The sequence below is a fragment of the Solanum lycopersicum genome, chromosome 7, assembly GCF_036512215.1.
Source record: "Solanum lycopersicum chromosome 7, SLM_r2.1".
In the NCBI taxonomy this organism is placed as follows: Eukaryota; Viridiplantae; Streptophyta; class Magnoliopsida; order Solanales; family Solanaceae; genus Solanum; species Solanum lycopersicum.
The window spans coordinates 65,390,561-65,404,270 of NC_090806.1; the positions used below are offsets into that span (position 1 = coordinate 65,390,561).

Genomic DNA, 13,710 nt, shown 5'->3' on the forward strand with positions numbered 1-13,710 from the left:
ATATATATATATATATATATATATATATATATATATATAACGTTTGTCTTAACAAGGATTTGAAAGATAATAATACACAGTTTCTCATATATTGGCACAATTAGGGAAAATTTATATTATTGTCATTCTCCAATGATTTATAACGTGAACGCTCCTGTTTTTTTTTTTTATGTAATGTAATAAGTAATAATCATCTAATTAAGATTTAGTAACTAAAATATATAAACAAATAACACTTCTATGTAAAGATAAAAATTAATTATTAGGTCACAAGCAGAACCATCTTATTTGATTGAAATTATATTATTTATATATGATTATATAATTATTTTTTAATGTTTATATATAGTAAATATTAAACCTCTTGAATTATTTCTTATTTTTATTTCTTTAGATTTTAAACCTCTTAAAATTTTGAATTAATGAATTATTGATTATTATTTTTTGTGTTTGGAGAGGGGAAGTTACAAGTGTCATTAAACTTAATTAACGGTTTTAAGATCTGTAGACTCGGGTTAGAAGCTGCCACGTTCAACAATTTACACTCTCTTTCTATGTCAAATCAATTCACTTTCTTCCATATACTAAACTAATTAAGCAGATTATGTAACACAATTACCATAAAAGTGTTAATTATTTAACATTTTGATAAGATGAGGGGTTTCTCATATTTGAAAAAAGCTCTTCATATCCGTTCTTGTTCCAGGCTTTTGGTTGCTTCTTGTATCAGGTATATGTTCTGTTTGATCTCTTAAAATGTTTGTACATTCATATAGTTTCTCATTTTTTTCTTGTGTAGTTTAAATTATTGGTGTGATATATTTATTTTTATATAGTAAATTATATTTTCAACACGTCCTCTCATGTACGAGCTGGAATTTCATCGATTATCATTTACTCCTTTATTTGCTACGTAGTTTTTGCATGGATTGCCTCTGTTACGGGTGGTCTTTAATTTTTGCCTCTTAAATTTTTGGTCGGCTTCTCATTTAAAGAAATTTTGTAGGGGGCATAGGCACATGCAAGCTAGATATCCAATTGGACACCCTTCGTCAGAAAAAATATTGCATATACAAGTAAATGATATACGAAGTGATTAAATAACATATTTTGGACACCCTTGACAGAATAGGTTGTTGTAGCCTAGTTGCTTTAGACCTTTTCAATGGGTTTCAAACATATTGAATGAGTTAGTGGTGGCGTGTTTCGTAAATATCCTGTCTCCACCACTAGGCTATAGTACCCTTATTTATGTCAAAATTTTGCAAGACATAAAGTCTAGAGGACTTTTGCTTTGTCTAGCATAAATTTCGCAGGAGTTAAAGTTATTGGGTATTAGTTGTGTTGTAGCTGATTCACTCGCATAAGTTTATAGAACTTGTCTTGTTCAACAAAGGTTCTGTAGGAATAAGTTATGTTTCTTGCGACATAATTTTGTGAGTTCTGAAATTGAACTTTATTATACCTCTATTGACATAAATTCTGTAGGAAGTAAGTTATTCCAACTTATGCGTTCTGAACTGAATATATGTGTCTAACAACATAAGTTCTGTAGGAATTAAGTGACATAACTTTTATAAGGCATAACTTGTGTTATATTTTGATACGAAGATATAAACTTATGGGTTTTATTTATTTTGTTTTGTTTTTCTATGTCAAGTGTATTTTCTGCTACCTTTTTGTTACTTATAGTACTAAAGGGCAAAAAAAAATCACAAAATATAGGGGCATTCGTGCGAATGACCCCTGAAAATGTCACCCTGTGGTCTTATGGTTGATCCCTTTTGTTCCAATTGTTCAGTCAAAAACTAGAATTCCTTGTCGGATCTGTATACAATACTAGTATGACCAATGGCTTTCAAACATATTGCAAGCGACCATGTGACAAATAACCAATTCGCGATGAATAAGGAAGGTATATTAGTAATGCTATAAATGAATGATCCAATATTGAATACTGATAATAATATCAGCAAACAAAGTTCTCCCGTGCTTCCAGACATATTGAGCTCCACATGTTCTTATTCAAACAAAGAGGGTCGATTCCCTAAAAGATGAAATCAGTAAATGTCCGTTCACTAAAATTGCATGTAATATTTCTTAGGCAATGTGCTTTTCTCTTATTTTGATTAACCATGGATTATGAATATTTTTTTTTTGGTGTTATAGTAGCGGGGGTCTCTTAGTATATGCAGAAAATGTAGACAACAATGAAAAAATTGTTGAAAGGAGTCGATTGGATTCAAAAAAGAGGAAGAAAGTAGTGGTACTTGGAACAGGATGGGCTGGCACCAGCTTCCTAAAGGATATGGATATTTCTTCCTATGATATTGAAGTGGTGTCTCCGCGTAACTACTTTGCATTTACTCCTTTGTTACCTAGTGTCACTTGTGGAACTGTTGAGGCACGAAGCGTTGTAGAGCCAGTCAGGAACATAATAAAGAAGGTAAGATGAGTTCTTGTTACAACTTGTTTCGGGTGTGCATAACTTACTCACATAGAATGTTCGCCATAAACAAATAAATACATAACATGTATCTTTAACTTATAGTTTCATCAGTTAATCATGGTTAATAATAATCTAGCGTTGTCTAATTTCCCTATCAATATTAGTATTACTCTCCTAATAACCTTTTTTAATTTATTATTATTACCCGTTGTTTACTTTGTTTCAGTTATCATATTACTTCTTGTTGATACTATTCTTGACATTTTTTGGGCAATGTGACATACATTATTATATTTCCTTTTCAAACCTGTTGTTTTGTTATGCTTTATACTTGAGCCGAGGTCTATCAGAAACAGTCTCTCTACCTTTACAAGGTAGAGGTAAGGTCTACGTACATACCACCCTCTCAAGACCCCATGTTTTGTTCCAAATCAATTTATCGCTTAATTATGGTAAATCAATGTAGTTTGGTGTAAATACAAGTATATAACTGAACCATCCAGTTTTCTTCTCACGCAATTTCTAATCACGTTGCTCTTGATTGTTTTTTTTTCTTGGTACATGTTTTTCTTGATTGATACCTATGTATTTTTCTGAACTCTTGTTTATTTCCTACAGAGAAATGGAGAAATTCAATTTTGGGAAGCGGAATGTCTGAAGATTGATCCTGAAAACCATCAAGTCATTTGCCGTTCTACTGTCGAAAATTTGGTTGGAGAGAACAATTTTTCGCTAGACTATGACCATTTGGTTGTAGCAGTAGGAGCTCAAGTGAACACTTTTGACACTCCCGGTGTTGTGGAACATTGTCACTTTCTGAAGGTTAACTTCTCTGTCTCTATTCGTGATTAATTCAGATAGCGGATTCATTACACATTTTCTCTATACTATGCGACTACATGTAATTTTAGACCTCATAGATAAAGTAGTTTTGGATTCATTAGTCAGATTGATGGTTTCTTTTGATTTCGTGTGTGAAATGGCAAAAATAGAATTTTCGTTTTCTCAGAAGAGTGAATCATGTGTTATACAGGAAGTTGAAGACGCTCAGAAGATACGAAGGACAGTAATAGATTGTTTTGAAAAAGCTGTCCTCCCGGGCTTAAGTGATGAAGAGAGAAGGACCAATCTCCATTTCGTTATAGTCGGAGGGGGTCCAACCGGAGTGGAATTTGCAGCTGAGCTACATGACTTTGTTCATGATGATTTGGTAAAATTATACCCTTCAGTTAAGGATCTAGTGAAGATAACCGTCATCCAATCTGGAGATCATATCCTGAACACGTAATAATTCACGATCTTACATGTCACCTTAAAAAAATGAGATTCCAATATTGGGAACTTATTAGAATCATAATGTATTGTCTATGCAGGTTTGACGAAAGAATTAGCTGTTTTGCTGAAACTAAGTTTCAAAGAGATGGAATTGAGGTTTTGACAGGTTGCCGTGTTGTTAGTGTTTCTGAACATTCAGTTAACATGAAAGTAAAATCTACAGGAGAATATGTCGTTGTGCCCCATGGAATGGTTGTGTGGTCTACTGGAGTCGGTACTCGCCCATTTGTGAGGAATTTCATGGAAGAAATTGGCCAGGTACGTTTGCACTATGATCCCCCTTTGTGTTTGTCTATTGTGTTATTAAGCACCAATAAAGCCCCTGATGAGTTGTGGCTGCCTCGTGTGGGCTCTCTGTGTTCAACTGAGCTCGTTGCTTTCGACTTGGAACTATACATACATTTGCACCACAAATTAGGAACATATAATAAGGACAAACTCATTCGTCTCTGGTTCCTTTATTATTAAGTTATCATGACCATGTGATTTTTTATTTGGTAGGGGAAGAGATGGATCCTAGCAACTGATGAATGGTTACGAGTAAAGGATTGTCCCGATGTGTATGCTATTGGTGATTGTACCACTGTCGATCAACGTAAAATTATGGTATGCAAGCCTTTGGCCAAGTAGCTACACTACAGGATATCTATTCCCAACTCTGTTTTTTCTTCTTTTTATGATAAATAACTTCCTATGAATAAGCAAAATACAGTCCTAAATTTCAATGTAGTTTAGTCCCCTAACAAATCGTAATCAGTGAAGTACACCGCCAGCATGCACTAGATTCAAAATATTATCACGCTTTCATTATTTTTCACCTTCAATTTGCATTTTCGTCAGGAAGATATTTCAACCATTTTTGAAGCAGCGGATACGGATCGTTCTGGAACCTTAACTATCAAAGAATTCCAAGATGTTCTGGAAGACATAATCATCCGCTATCCTCAAGTGGAGCTGTACCTAAAGAGCAACCATTTGTTTCAAGTAACGGAGTTATTCAAGGATTCAGAAGGAAATGAGAGAGAGGAGGTAGATATTGAAGGATTTAAGTTAGCCCTTTCTCATGTCGATTCCCAAATGAAGAGTCTACCTGCTACTGCTCAGGTATATATCTGTATTGATCGATGATATCTTAGTGTATGTAATCCCACAGTCAAAGGGATTCTTTTGTTTTACTTCATTTTTTGATATCAGTTCCTTTTCTGTTCACATTGGTAGGTTGCTGCTCAACAAGGTTCATATCTTGCTGGCTGCTTTAACCGTTGGGAACAATGCAACGCTAACCCTGAAGGTCCTCGCCTATTTGGAAGTGCAGGGCGTCATGCATTTCGACCCTTCACGTATGGCTTTTTCTTCTAGAGTGAATTATTTTCTTATTTTACTGTTGCATGTATGAGAATACAGTCCGTTATACACACTCAATAGCTAACTGTAGTAAATTTGAGATTCCAAATTTTCTGTATGGGTTGAGCTAGAGGAGCACAAGGGGGTTTACTTGAATCCTCTTTGCTGGAAATTAACTCTTGTGTGTATACAGTCAATTTTTGTATAGTAGACGACGAATTTCCTTACTTCTCCGTGTATTTACTTCCTTATATTTTAAATTCCCTCATCAAAATCCTGACTCTACTCTGTTTCACTCAGGTAAGCATAGTTTAACCCAGATCGTAGTGTTACTTATTCATCTCAACTCGACAAGCACTTCCCTTTGTTTCTTAATCCTTTTTTAGCAAATGATATGGCATATGTAGACCATAAGTTTCAGAAGTCTTTTATAGCCACACAAATGTTATGATATGTTTAAGAATTTGAGTTCCAAGATATTGTTCTGCAATGATTCTATGCACTTGCTTAAATTTTAGATCCGTCTCTGGTTAATTCTAGAATTTTGTGATGCAGATATCGACATTTAGGTCAATTTGCACCATTAGGTGGGAGCAAAGCAGCAGCAGAGCTTCCTGGAGACTGGGTATCAATGGGTCGTAGCACACAATGGCTTTGGTACTCTGTTTATGCAAGGTGATTAATTAAATGTATTAATTCGTCAATAATCACATAATTATGTATGTTTTGAGAAGATTTAGTCTTAATTAATATATAATATTTATCATTATTTCAGCAAGCAAGTTAGCTGGCGTACAAGGATCTTAGTTGTATGGGATTGGACAAGAAGATATATTTTTGGAAGAGATTCAAGTCGAATATGATGCTTTAATAGTTTTACATTGGCTCTTTGCTACTTTTTGGTTACCAAATGCAATAATTTTATATCTGTATAAACTTCTAATGTACATCGAATAGTAATTAATAATTGCAAAATTTTGAACTATGTAGAATGGTTTATTTTTATCCTCCGTTAATAGTTGAGGTTAAAAAAAAAAACATAATACATAAATATGTACTTTAATTTAATTACAAATTATATTAATGCCCTTCAACTTTGGATGTGCATAAGTAGATACTTAAACTTGTATAAAGTTGAACAAATAAACACACGTGTCCAACATGACATCCTACATATTATTTTTTGTCCTACTTGTGTTGTAACATGTAGGACTCATATATTTATTTATTCAAATTTAAGTGTCTACTTGTGCATAACCAAAATTGAAAAATATAAATATGAAATTAGGTTAAGTTGAGGAACACATTTATATATAATTATGCAAAAAAAATTCTATTAATTTAAAGAGTTTGATTGCTCAGATAGTCGCTCTAACTTTTTAAAATATTGCCATTATTTATTTTTATGAGCAAAGGACGCCTAAATAAAGGAAAAGTCCGTGAAAATTTAAAAGTAATTATATCTATACGTACATGGAGCTTTATAAACTAATAACAAATACAAAAAAAAAAAAAATAGTTACCACTTAACATTTACTTCTCAAAATTCACATAAACAACATTCAAACATACGAAATGTTGTAAACCAATGAATAAATGTGAGTCAGGAATTAAGTTGACGTTGGATTGGATTGATTTCAAATTGATTTAAAATTTAATCTAAATAATATGATAATTACATCATTATAACTATCATCGCCACCATCGTTATTACGAATCACTATCAGCAATCATCACCAGTCAATTACCCTTATTATAAACTATATTCGTTTCCCAATACACTTCTCAAAACATTTGATTTATTATATTTTATTGTAAAATTATTCTATTTATTGTTCATTAAAGAATGTATCAAAGCCAATTTTGGACATAGTAAAAATAGTTGGAGAAAGTAAATTTAATAAAATTAGGTGATAAGCGTTTTTTTCCTTCACTTTGCACCCGCTTGGGACCGCAAATTTCCAGAAGTCTATTACATTGCTTTGTATTACAAAAAAGGAAACATTTCTTTATAAAATAGCATTACATAGGTCCCTATTTTATATGTCAATCTTTCGAATTTCAAAAGTTAAATAAGTTTATTTTTGATTGTAAATCTTTTATACATCTTTTAAATATTTTGAATTATCAATTAATAGTATTTTTACGTAGTTTACAAATATATAAATTTTATTTTTAAAAAAATGAAAATTTAATCTACAAATTTTCGATCAAACTTAAACTGTTTGACTCACAAAACATAAAATGTGTCACGTAAATTGAACGGTACCGCAAACACAAAATATGTGTACCAACTTTTGCATGTAGCAAAGTTGTTGAATCACACAAAACCATCCCCAATTAGACCAGAAAAAAAGATACTACACCTATAAAACGAAACTGTCCACATGACTCAATGCACTCCATTTTATTTTTACTATACTTGTCTCTAGCTAGTTTTTTAAGGAAAAGAAAAAGATCTATAATTCAACTTACCAAAATGATGAAGTTGTTTGTTGTAGCATCCTTATTGCTACTACAACTTCATCAAACCACAACCAAACATGATCACAAGACCAAAAGTAATGGTCTAATGATAAAAATGATTCACCGTGACTCAAGGAAATCTCCATTCTACGACCCAAAACTTACACTAGAAGATCGTGTGAGAAGAATGAATATGAGATCAGAAGCTCGCATTTCACAGCTTCTGATTGACAATAATCTAGAAAAATATGTTGATGCATTTCAAATTATCCCATTTGAAGGGTACGAGTTTCTTGTTCCATTAAAAATTGGCACACCTCCTGTGCCACAAATTCTTGTCATGGACACTGGTAGTTTATTACTTTGGGTTCATTGTGGCTACACCATGGGTGGTGAACGCTCACCATATCCACTATACGTCTATTCACATTCTTCATCATATATTGAAGATGTGTTTTGTAAAACACCTATGTGTGAGTTAATAATGCTTAAAGGTGAATGTGGACGTGACTCGAAGAGATGTGAGTATACATATAGATATATGTCAGGTATGACTCAGGGAAATCTTGCTTCTGAAGTTTTTACATTTCAGTCACCAAATGGAACTGATGTGACTATGAACAAGTGCCTTATGTTTGGATGTTCCTCAATACTTTCTAAAGGCGCAAATCATGTTAGTGGAATTCTTGGACTTAGCAAACGAGCTATTTCTTTGATTTCTCAACTAAATCATACTGGATTTTCCTATTGTATCGGTAATATTAATGACGAAGACTATGATTCAAACACATTGGTTTTGGGAGGAGAGCCTGTAATTTTGGAAAACTCTACTCCCATGTTTATAGTTATAGGAAAATACTATATAACCTTAGAAAAAATCAGTGTGGGAGACAAGTTTCTTGACATCGATTCAAGCATATTCAAGAGGATCAATTACGAAGGTGGAATGCTTGTTGATAGCGGAACCACTTCAACTTATTTGCCTCATATTGCATTCAATAAATTGAAGGAGGAAATAAGATTTGTGATTGGTACGACATTAACAGAGCATATAAGCTCAAGACAAGGTGAACTATGTTACCGTGGAACTATCAGTGAAGATCTTAAAAATTTTCCGACTATAGCATTTCATTTTGTTGAAAATGCTGTATTGAAGTTTGATGCTCAAAATTTATTTCGACAAGATAAAACTGACTATTTCTGCTTGTCTGTACAAAGTATGGATAGTGACCGGCTCTCTCAGAAACTACCTTTTAGCATATTAGGGATTTGGGCGCAACAATTTAATTACATCGCCTTTGATATTAATATAATGAGAATGCCCTTCACTAAGATAGATTGTGACATCCTGTATGATTAATTCAATGATAATAATCTTTCAATTTTACTCTCTTTGTCATACAATAATCTTTCAATTTTTATGAGTAATATGATATGAACCAACTTGTATTGATGACTGATAGGAAATACAAGCTTTTAGGGAATCAAAACTTTTAGAGAAAAAGTAAGAAACTACAGTCATTCAACTACGAAACGCAACTAAAAGGAAAACTTTTTATTTTCTCTATCCACTATTGTGTGTCAGAATAAAATATGCACAATCTTGAAAAAAATTTAATATAAAGTGCAATTTGATTAATATAATTTTACTTTTTTTTTTGTATCAGACAGTGTCTAGCGGTCTTTTATTAAACATAAAAAATGTCAATAGGAACAAATACAAGCAAAGGGGGCTAGGTCTTATCTTAGTAATCCTAATGAAATATCTAACTTCTGCTATCTAACAAGCATGAAGAAAATAAGAGCTAAAGAGAACTACGTATTTTTAATCGTAACATAGTTTGTAATACACTCCATAATGATATTACAAATAAGAATACTTAAATAATGTAAAAATATGTCAATCAAGAAGAAAGTTGATTTACCAGCCTCAAACTTTCTATTACTAAAGCATGAGTTAAAAAAAGTTTGATTGCCCAACCACACTTGATGATTCATACCTTCTTTACTGATTTATTGGATCTAGTTGAGCCTATTAATACTGTCAAATGATTTTGTTTTGCCTGTCGCATCAATAGGTGTCTTGGAACAAACTCTTCAGACATTTTACCGTCCCAACTATGTTACCTTTCATATGTCTTTTTTTGCTTTTGTTGCTTTCGCTTCTTTGTTGCCTAAGTGCTATATCTCCTTCCTAGTCACTCTATTAAAGCAAATGTCCAACACATTGTCTTCCTCATCTTCATCAAGAGAATTCTCTCCCGAATCCACTCCATCTTCATCAAGAGAATCCTCACCCAAATCAATTATATGTGACACTAAGTCACTTGACTCATTCTTCCTTGCAAGCACACATTAGGCACAAATACACGAGCTTGGGACTTAATCTGCTATTTAAAGCAGGTGGTGAGACTTGTTTTTCTTGGATAAAATCGTGGTCATTCTCTGTTAACCTTACTTGCTTTTCAGTAGTCTTCAACAAATCATCAAAGTAATTCGAACATAATAGGTCTCTTGATGCATTACTAGTATCTTGGCTCTTCTGGTTCAAACCCTTTTCACTACATGGAGAATTATTTTGACTAGTACGGGAAAGACTCTGACTACTAGTTGATTTTTTGTGTGCAACTAGTGTCCAATTCTTAGTTTGATTCTCGTTTCCACTTGCAAAACATGCTGCCAAGCATCTTCACTTCAACTTCATATGTTATTGTGTCCGGTTTTAGTTTTCCAAAGGATGATTCAACCCAAGATTTACAAGAACGTCTATCATGTGCTTTCTTAGTATCCTTCTCCACTTGCTCCTCCTCCTTGTTATCCAGTGCAGCAAAAGAATTCACCATTGGGATCTCTGTTATCTTCTCTAGCTGAGGTCTTTTCCCCTTGTTTGGGGTAAAAAGTCGCATATCCTTTGTTACGTTCTAGACCTTGAACAAAGAAATCAGGGGACAAACCATGAAAGGAGATCCAAGCCAGTGCAGTGGTTGTTTCTGCCTATGGTTAAACCATGGTTCCCACTTAAGCTAGGGCGGACCCACACTATATCATTGGGGTGCATGTGCATTCGGTAACTTTTGAAAAAATCATATGTATATCTATTTTGAAAAACTGGTAAAAATTAAGATAAACTTACCGTGCATCCATAATAAACATAGAGTGCAATTGGAAGCCTGTTTTATTTTAAGTTTAACTTATACATTATATTTGAGTTATGTTTATATTGGTGCACTCAAAATCTTCAAATCCTGGATTCGCCTCTGCACTTAAGGGGCCTCATCTGATAAACCCCATCTTTGGCACGAAGAAAGTATACAGGTTTTTGGGGTGGAAGAGGCAGCCAACCATTGCTGGCAGTAGCCATCGTACCTTCCGCTAGGTTTTTATTTTGTTAAGGATCACGCTGCTAGTTTCTGTGTAACCTACTATCAACTATTATTAAAATGGTAAAAATAATTATTTTCATATTAAAGTAGTCTTGTAACTTTGAAACAAACAATTATTTAATTCTCAAGGGCAAAATAGAAAAAAAAAGTGATTGATTTGTTTCTTGAGAGGAACACCATATTTAGGTGCAGCTTGTAGCCTGTTGTCGTGCCTAAGTGTGAGTGGGTTATTAGCCATATTCAAAACATAATATTATGAAATCAGTTGCTAATTTAAGGAAAGAAGCAAGAACAACAATAAGGATGAAGACAAATCCAAAATTTGCCAAACATCATAACTCATGACTAACAATGTTGATTAAATATATATAAATAAATACATGGTTAAGAAGTGCAATAAGGACAATGTTGATGGATAATCATAGTTGGATCTAAAGCTAAGCATAATTCTCCTAGCGTCTCTTTAGGTGGAAGTAATCTAAAAAGCCTTTTGATATGGAAAATACTATCCTCAACTTTGTCTGAAAAAGCTAAATAACAAATATGTTGTGTTAGCGCTGTTTCGTTATTCTTGAAAATCTCTACTTGCTTTAAGGCCTCGTAGAATTCTAATATTGGCCATCTACCTGTGCATTCATAATTATCTTCAATTGTTATATGAAAATCAAGGCTACATTTTTTAATAGTCCAATAACGTTCTTCAAACTTTTCCTTCGACCATGGAGTAAACGAAAGGTCTACACAATTTTCCATGTTTATAGTGAAATTTTTGTCTGGTTTTGGATCATCAATATCTTCGTTCCATCTATCTCCATATCTAATGGGGCATTGAATAGTGGGTGAGATGAATATACCTACAAGAATTATGATTGTAATAAAACTCCATATTTGAGATACCATGGTTAGAAAATATGACAATGATTTAATATTTTGGTTTTCATCAATTTTATAGTATATACAAAACCTAGCAATTCAAATTTAAGTTGGACTAGAATTCTTATTATTACGTCAACGTAAAAACGTGGTATGAGTTATATTAGGAAAAAAATTAACTTTTTTAAATAAGGCAAATCAGTTCTTCCAAGCTTATTCAAAAAAATATATTTTATAAAATAAATTATTTAAAATCAAATACTACTGATGTTCACTTTTAATTGTAATGTTGCGTTTTTGGAATGTCAATGCGACTAATTTTTAAAGTTAAAATTTGATTATATTAATTTGATATTTTAAACAAAAAATTTAGATATTCAAAAGTTATACGAAAAATACTTTAAATTGCATATTAATATGATGAAAAAATAGTGTATAAAATGTTAAGAAGTGCAATATTGACAATTTTTTGCATATTAATATGATAAAAAATGCATCTTAAAATATGTTAGTCAAAGTTTTTATAGTTTGACTCTAAAAATAGAAACCATGACAAACATTATTGTAGTACTGGATATCTATTAACATTATCAATATAATGGTATTATACATTGTGCACTTCCTTGGTGGAGAGGTGTAGCTAATGTATGCTGGTGTTGTGTTCTATTTTCTTCCATTCATAACTATTACTATCTATTTGAAGGAACAGAGATGATGAAGCATGCTAATAAACCTCAAAAAACACCACAAATGTGTTGGAATGTTCATTACAATGTATATACATGGCTAGAAGAATGAAACTTAAATCTTGATTCATACTATACATTTTTTTTTAAAAAAATGTCGAAACTGATCTTCAGTTGCAATGTTGTGATGACTTACTTGAAAGTAAGCATAGAAATGGTGCAGCTTGATGGCATCACCAAACATGTTTGATGCATATTTCACTTCAATGATTGTTTTAGTTTATATATCTTCGTTGAATATGTAGGTGGTGCATTGAATAGTGGGTGAGATGAATATACTTACGAGAATTATAATTGTGATAACACTCCATCTTTGAGATACCATGGCTACAAAATTGGAATATGATTTAATATTTTGGTTTTTATCAATTTTATATAATATACAATATAGCAATTCAAATTTTAAGTTGGACTAAATTCTTATTAAACAGTTAAGAAACGTAAAAACATGATAATATAATGTTGAGTTATATTAGGAAAGGGATAAAAAAATTTAACAAGGTAAATCGGTTCCTCCAACTTTATTTTTTTTAAAAAAAAAACTAATTATTCTAAATCAAATTCAAATACTTTGCCTATTTTTAATTGTGATATTACGCTTTTCGAAAGTCAATTTACTAAGAGCAACTTTCACATATAGAAGCACAAAATTTAAATTTGTATGTTATAGCAAAGTTTGTATAATTGCGCTCCATAGCAAGTGTGTGTGTGTATATATATATATATGTGTGTGTGTGTATAATTCGCTATACATATACAACTGAAAGTTATTCCTATTTCGCTATACATATATACAAAGATGCAATTGTATAATTCGTTGGTTTCTCTTCATATTTATATAATTTCGTTGGCAGGCCATTTGTATAAATTGTTGTTAGCTTCTCATTTGTATAAAAATCGTTGTTAATTAGTCTCTCAATTCAATTGTATGTGTGTTTTATATCTGTATAAAATTTGAATTTGTATACAATTAAATTGAATTGTATAAAACAAAAAAGAGAAAAATTATATACAATTTGAATTTGTATAAAACGAGAAAGAGAAAAGAGACTTTGGCAGGGAATATACAATTGAATCAAATTGTATAAAACGAGAAAGAGAGAAATTATATACA

General features: G+C 32.1%; 2 protein-coding genes across 2 annotated transcripts; both read left to right on the forward strand.

Annotated features, from left to right (window-relative positions):
• The first annotated feature begins 579 nt into the window (after positions 1-579).
• On the forward strand, positions 580-6,113 carry LOC101257386 (external alternative NAD(P)H-ubiquinone oxidoreductase B1, mitochondrial-like). Its single transcript, XM_004243268.4, has 10 exons — positions 580-730; positions 2,170-2,446; positions 3,068-3,271; positions 3,483-3,733; positions 3,823-4,042; positions 4,286-4,390; positions 4,625-4,888; positions 5,003-5,124; positions 5,684-5,803; positions 5,904-6,113. Exons 1-10 carry the CDS (start codon positions 654-656, stop codon positions 5,989-5,991), a joined length of 1,728 nt encoding a protein of 575 aa, XP_004243316.1. The 5' UTR covers positions 580-653; the 3' UTR covers positions 5,992-6,113.
• A 1,596-nt stretch (positions 6,114-7,709) lies between these two features.
• LOC101259458 (aspartic proteinase CDR1-like) lies at positions 7,710-8,954 on the forward strand. The gene has a single exon (XM_004243748.3). It carries the CDS (start codon positions 7,710-7,712, stop codon positions 8,952-8,954), a length of 1,245 nt encoding a protein of 414 aa, XP_004243796.3.
• The last annotated feature ends 4,756 nt before the right edge of the window (positions 8,955-13,710 follow it).

What these genes read in the sequence shown, in the direction of transcription:
- LOC101257386 (XM_004243268.4), top strand. Translation starts at nt 654, where the DNA reads ATGAGGGGTTTCTCATATTTGAAAAAAGCTCTTCATATCCGTTCTTGT. An exon ending in TTGGTTGCTTCTTGTATCAG is followed by an intron (nt 731 to 2,169) that starts GTATATGTTCTG and finishes TTGGTGTTATAG; the next exon opens with TAGCGGGGGTCTCTTAGTAT. An exon ending in CATGCATTTCGACCCTTCAC is followed by an intron (nt 5,125 to 5,683) that starts GTATGGCTTTTT and finishes TTTGTGATGCAG; the next exon opens with ATATCGACATTTAGGTCAAT.
- LOC101259458 (XM_004243748.3), top strand. Translation starts at nt 7,710, where the DNA reads ATGATTCACCGTGACTCAAGGAAATCTCCATTCTACGACCCAAAACTT.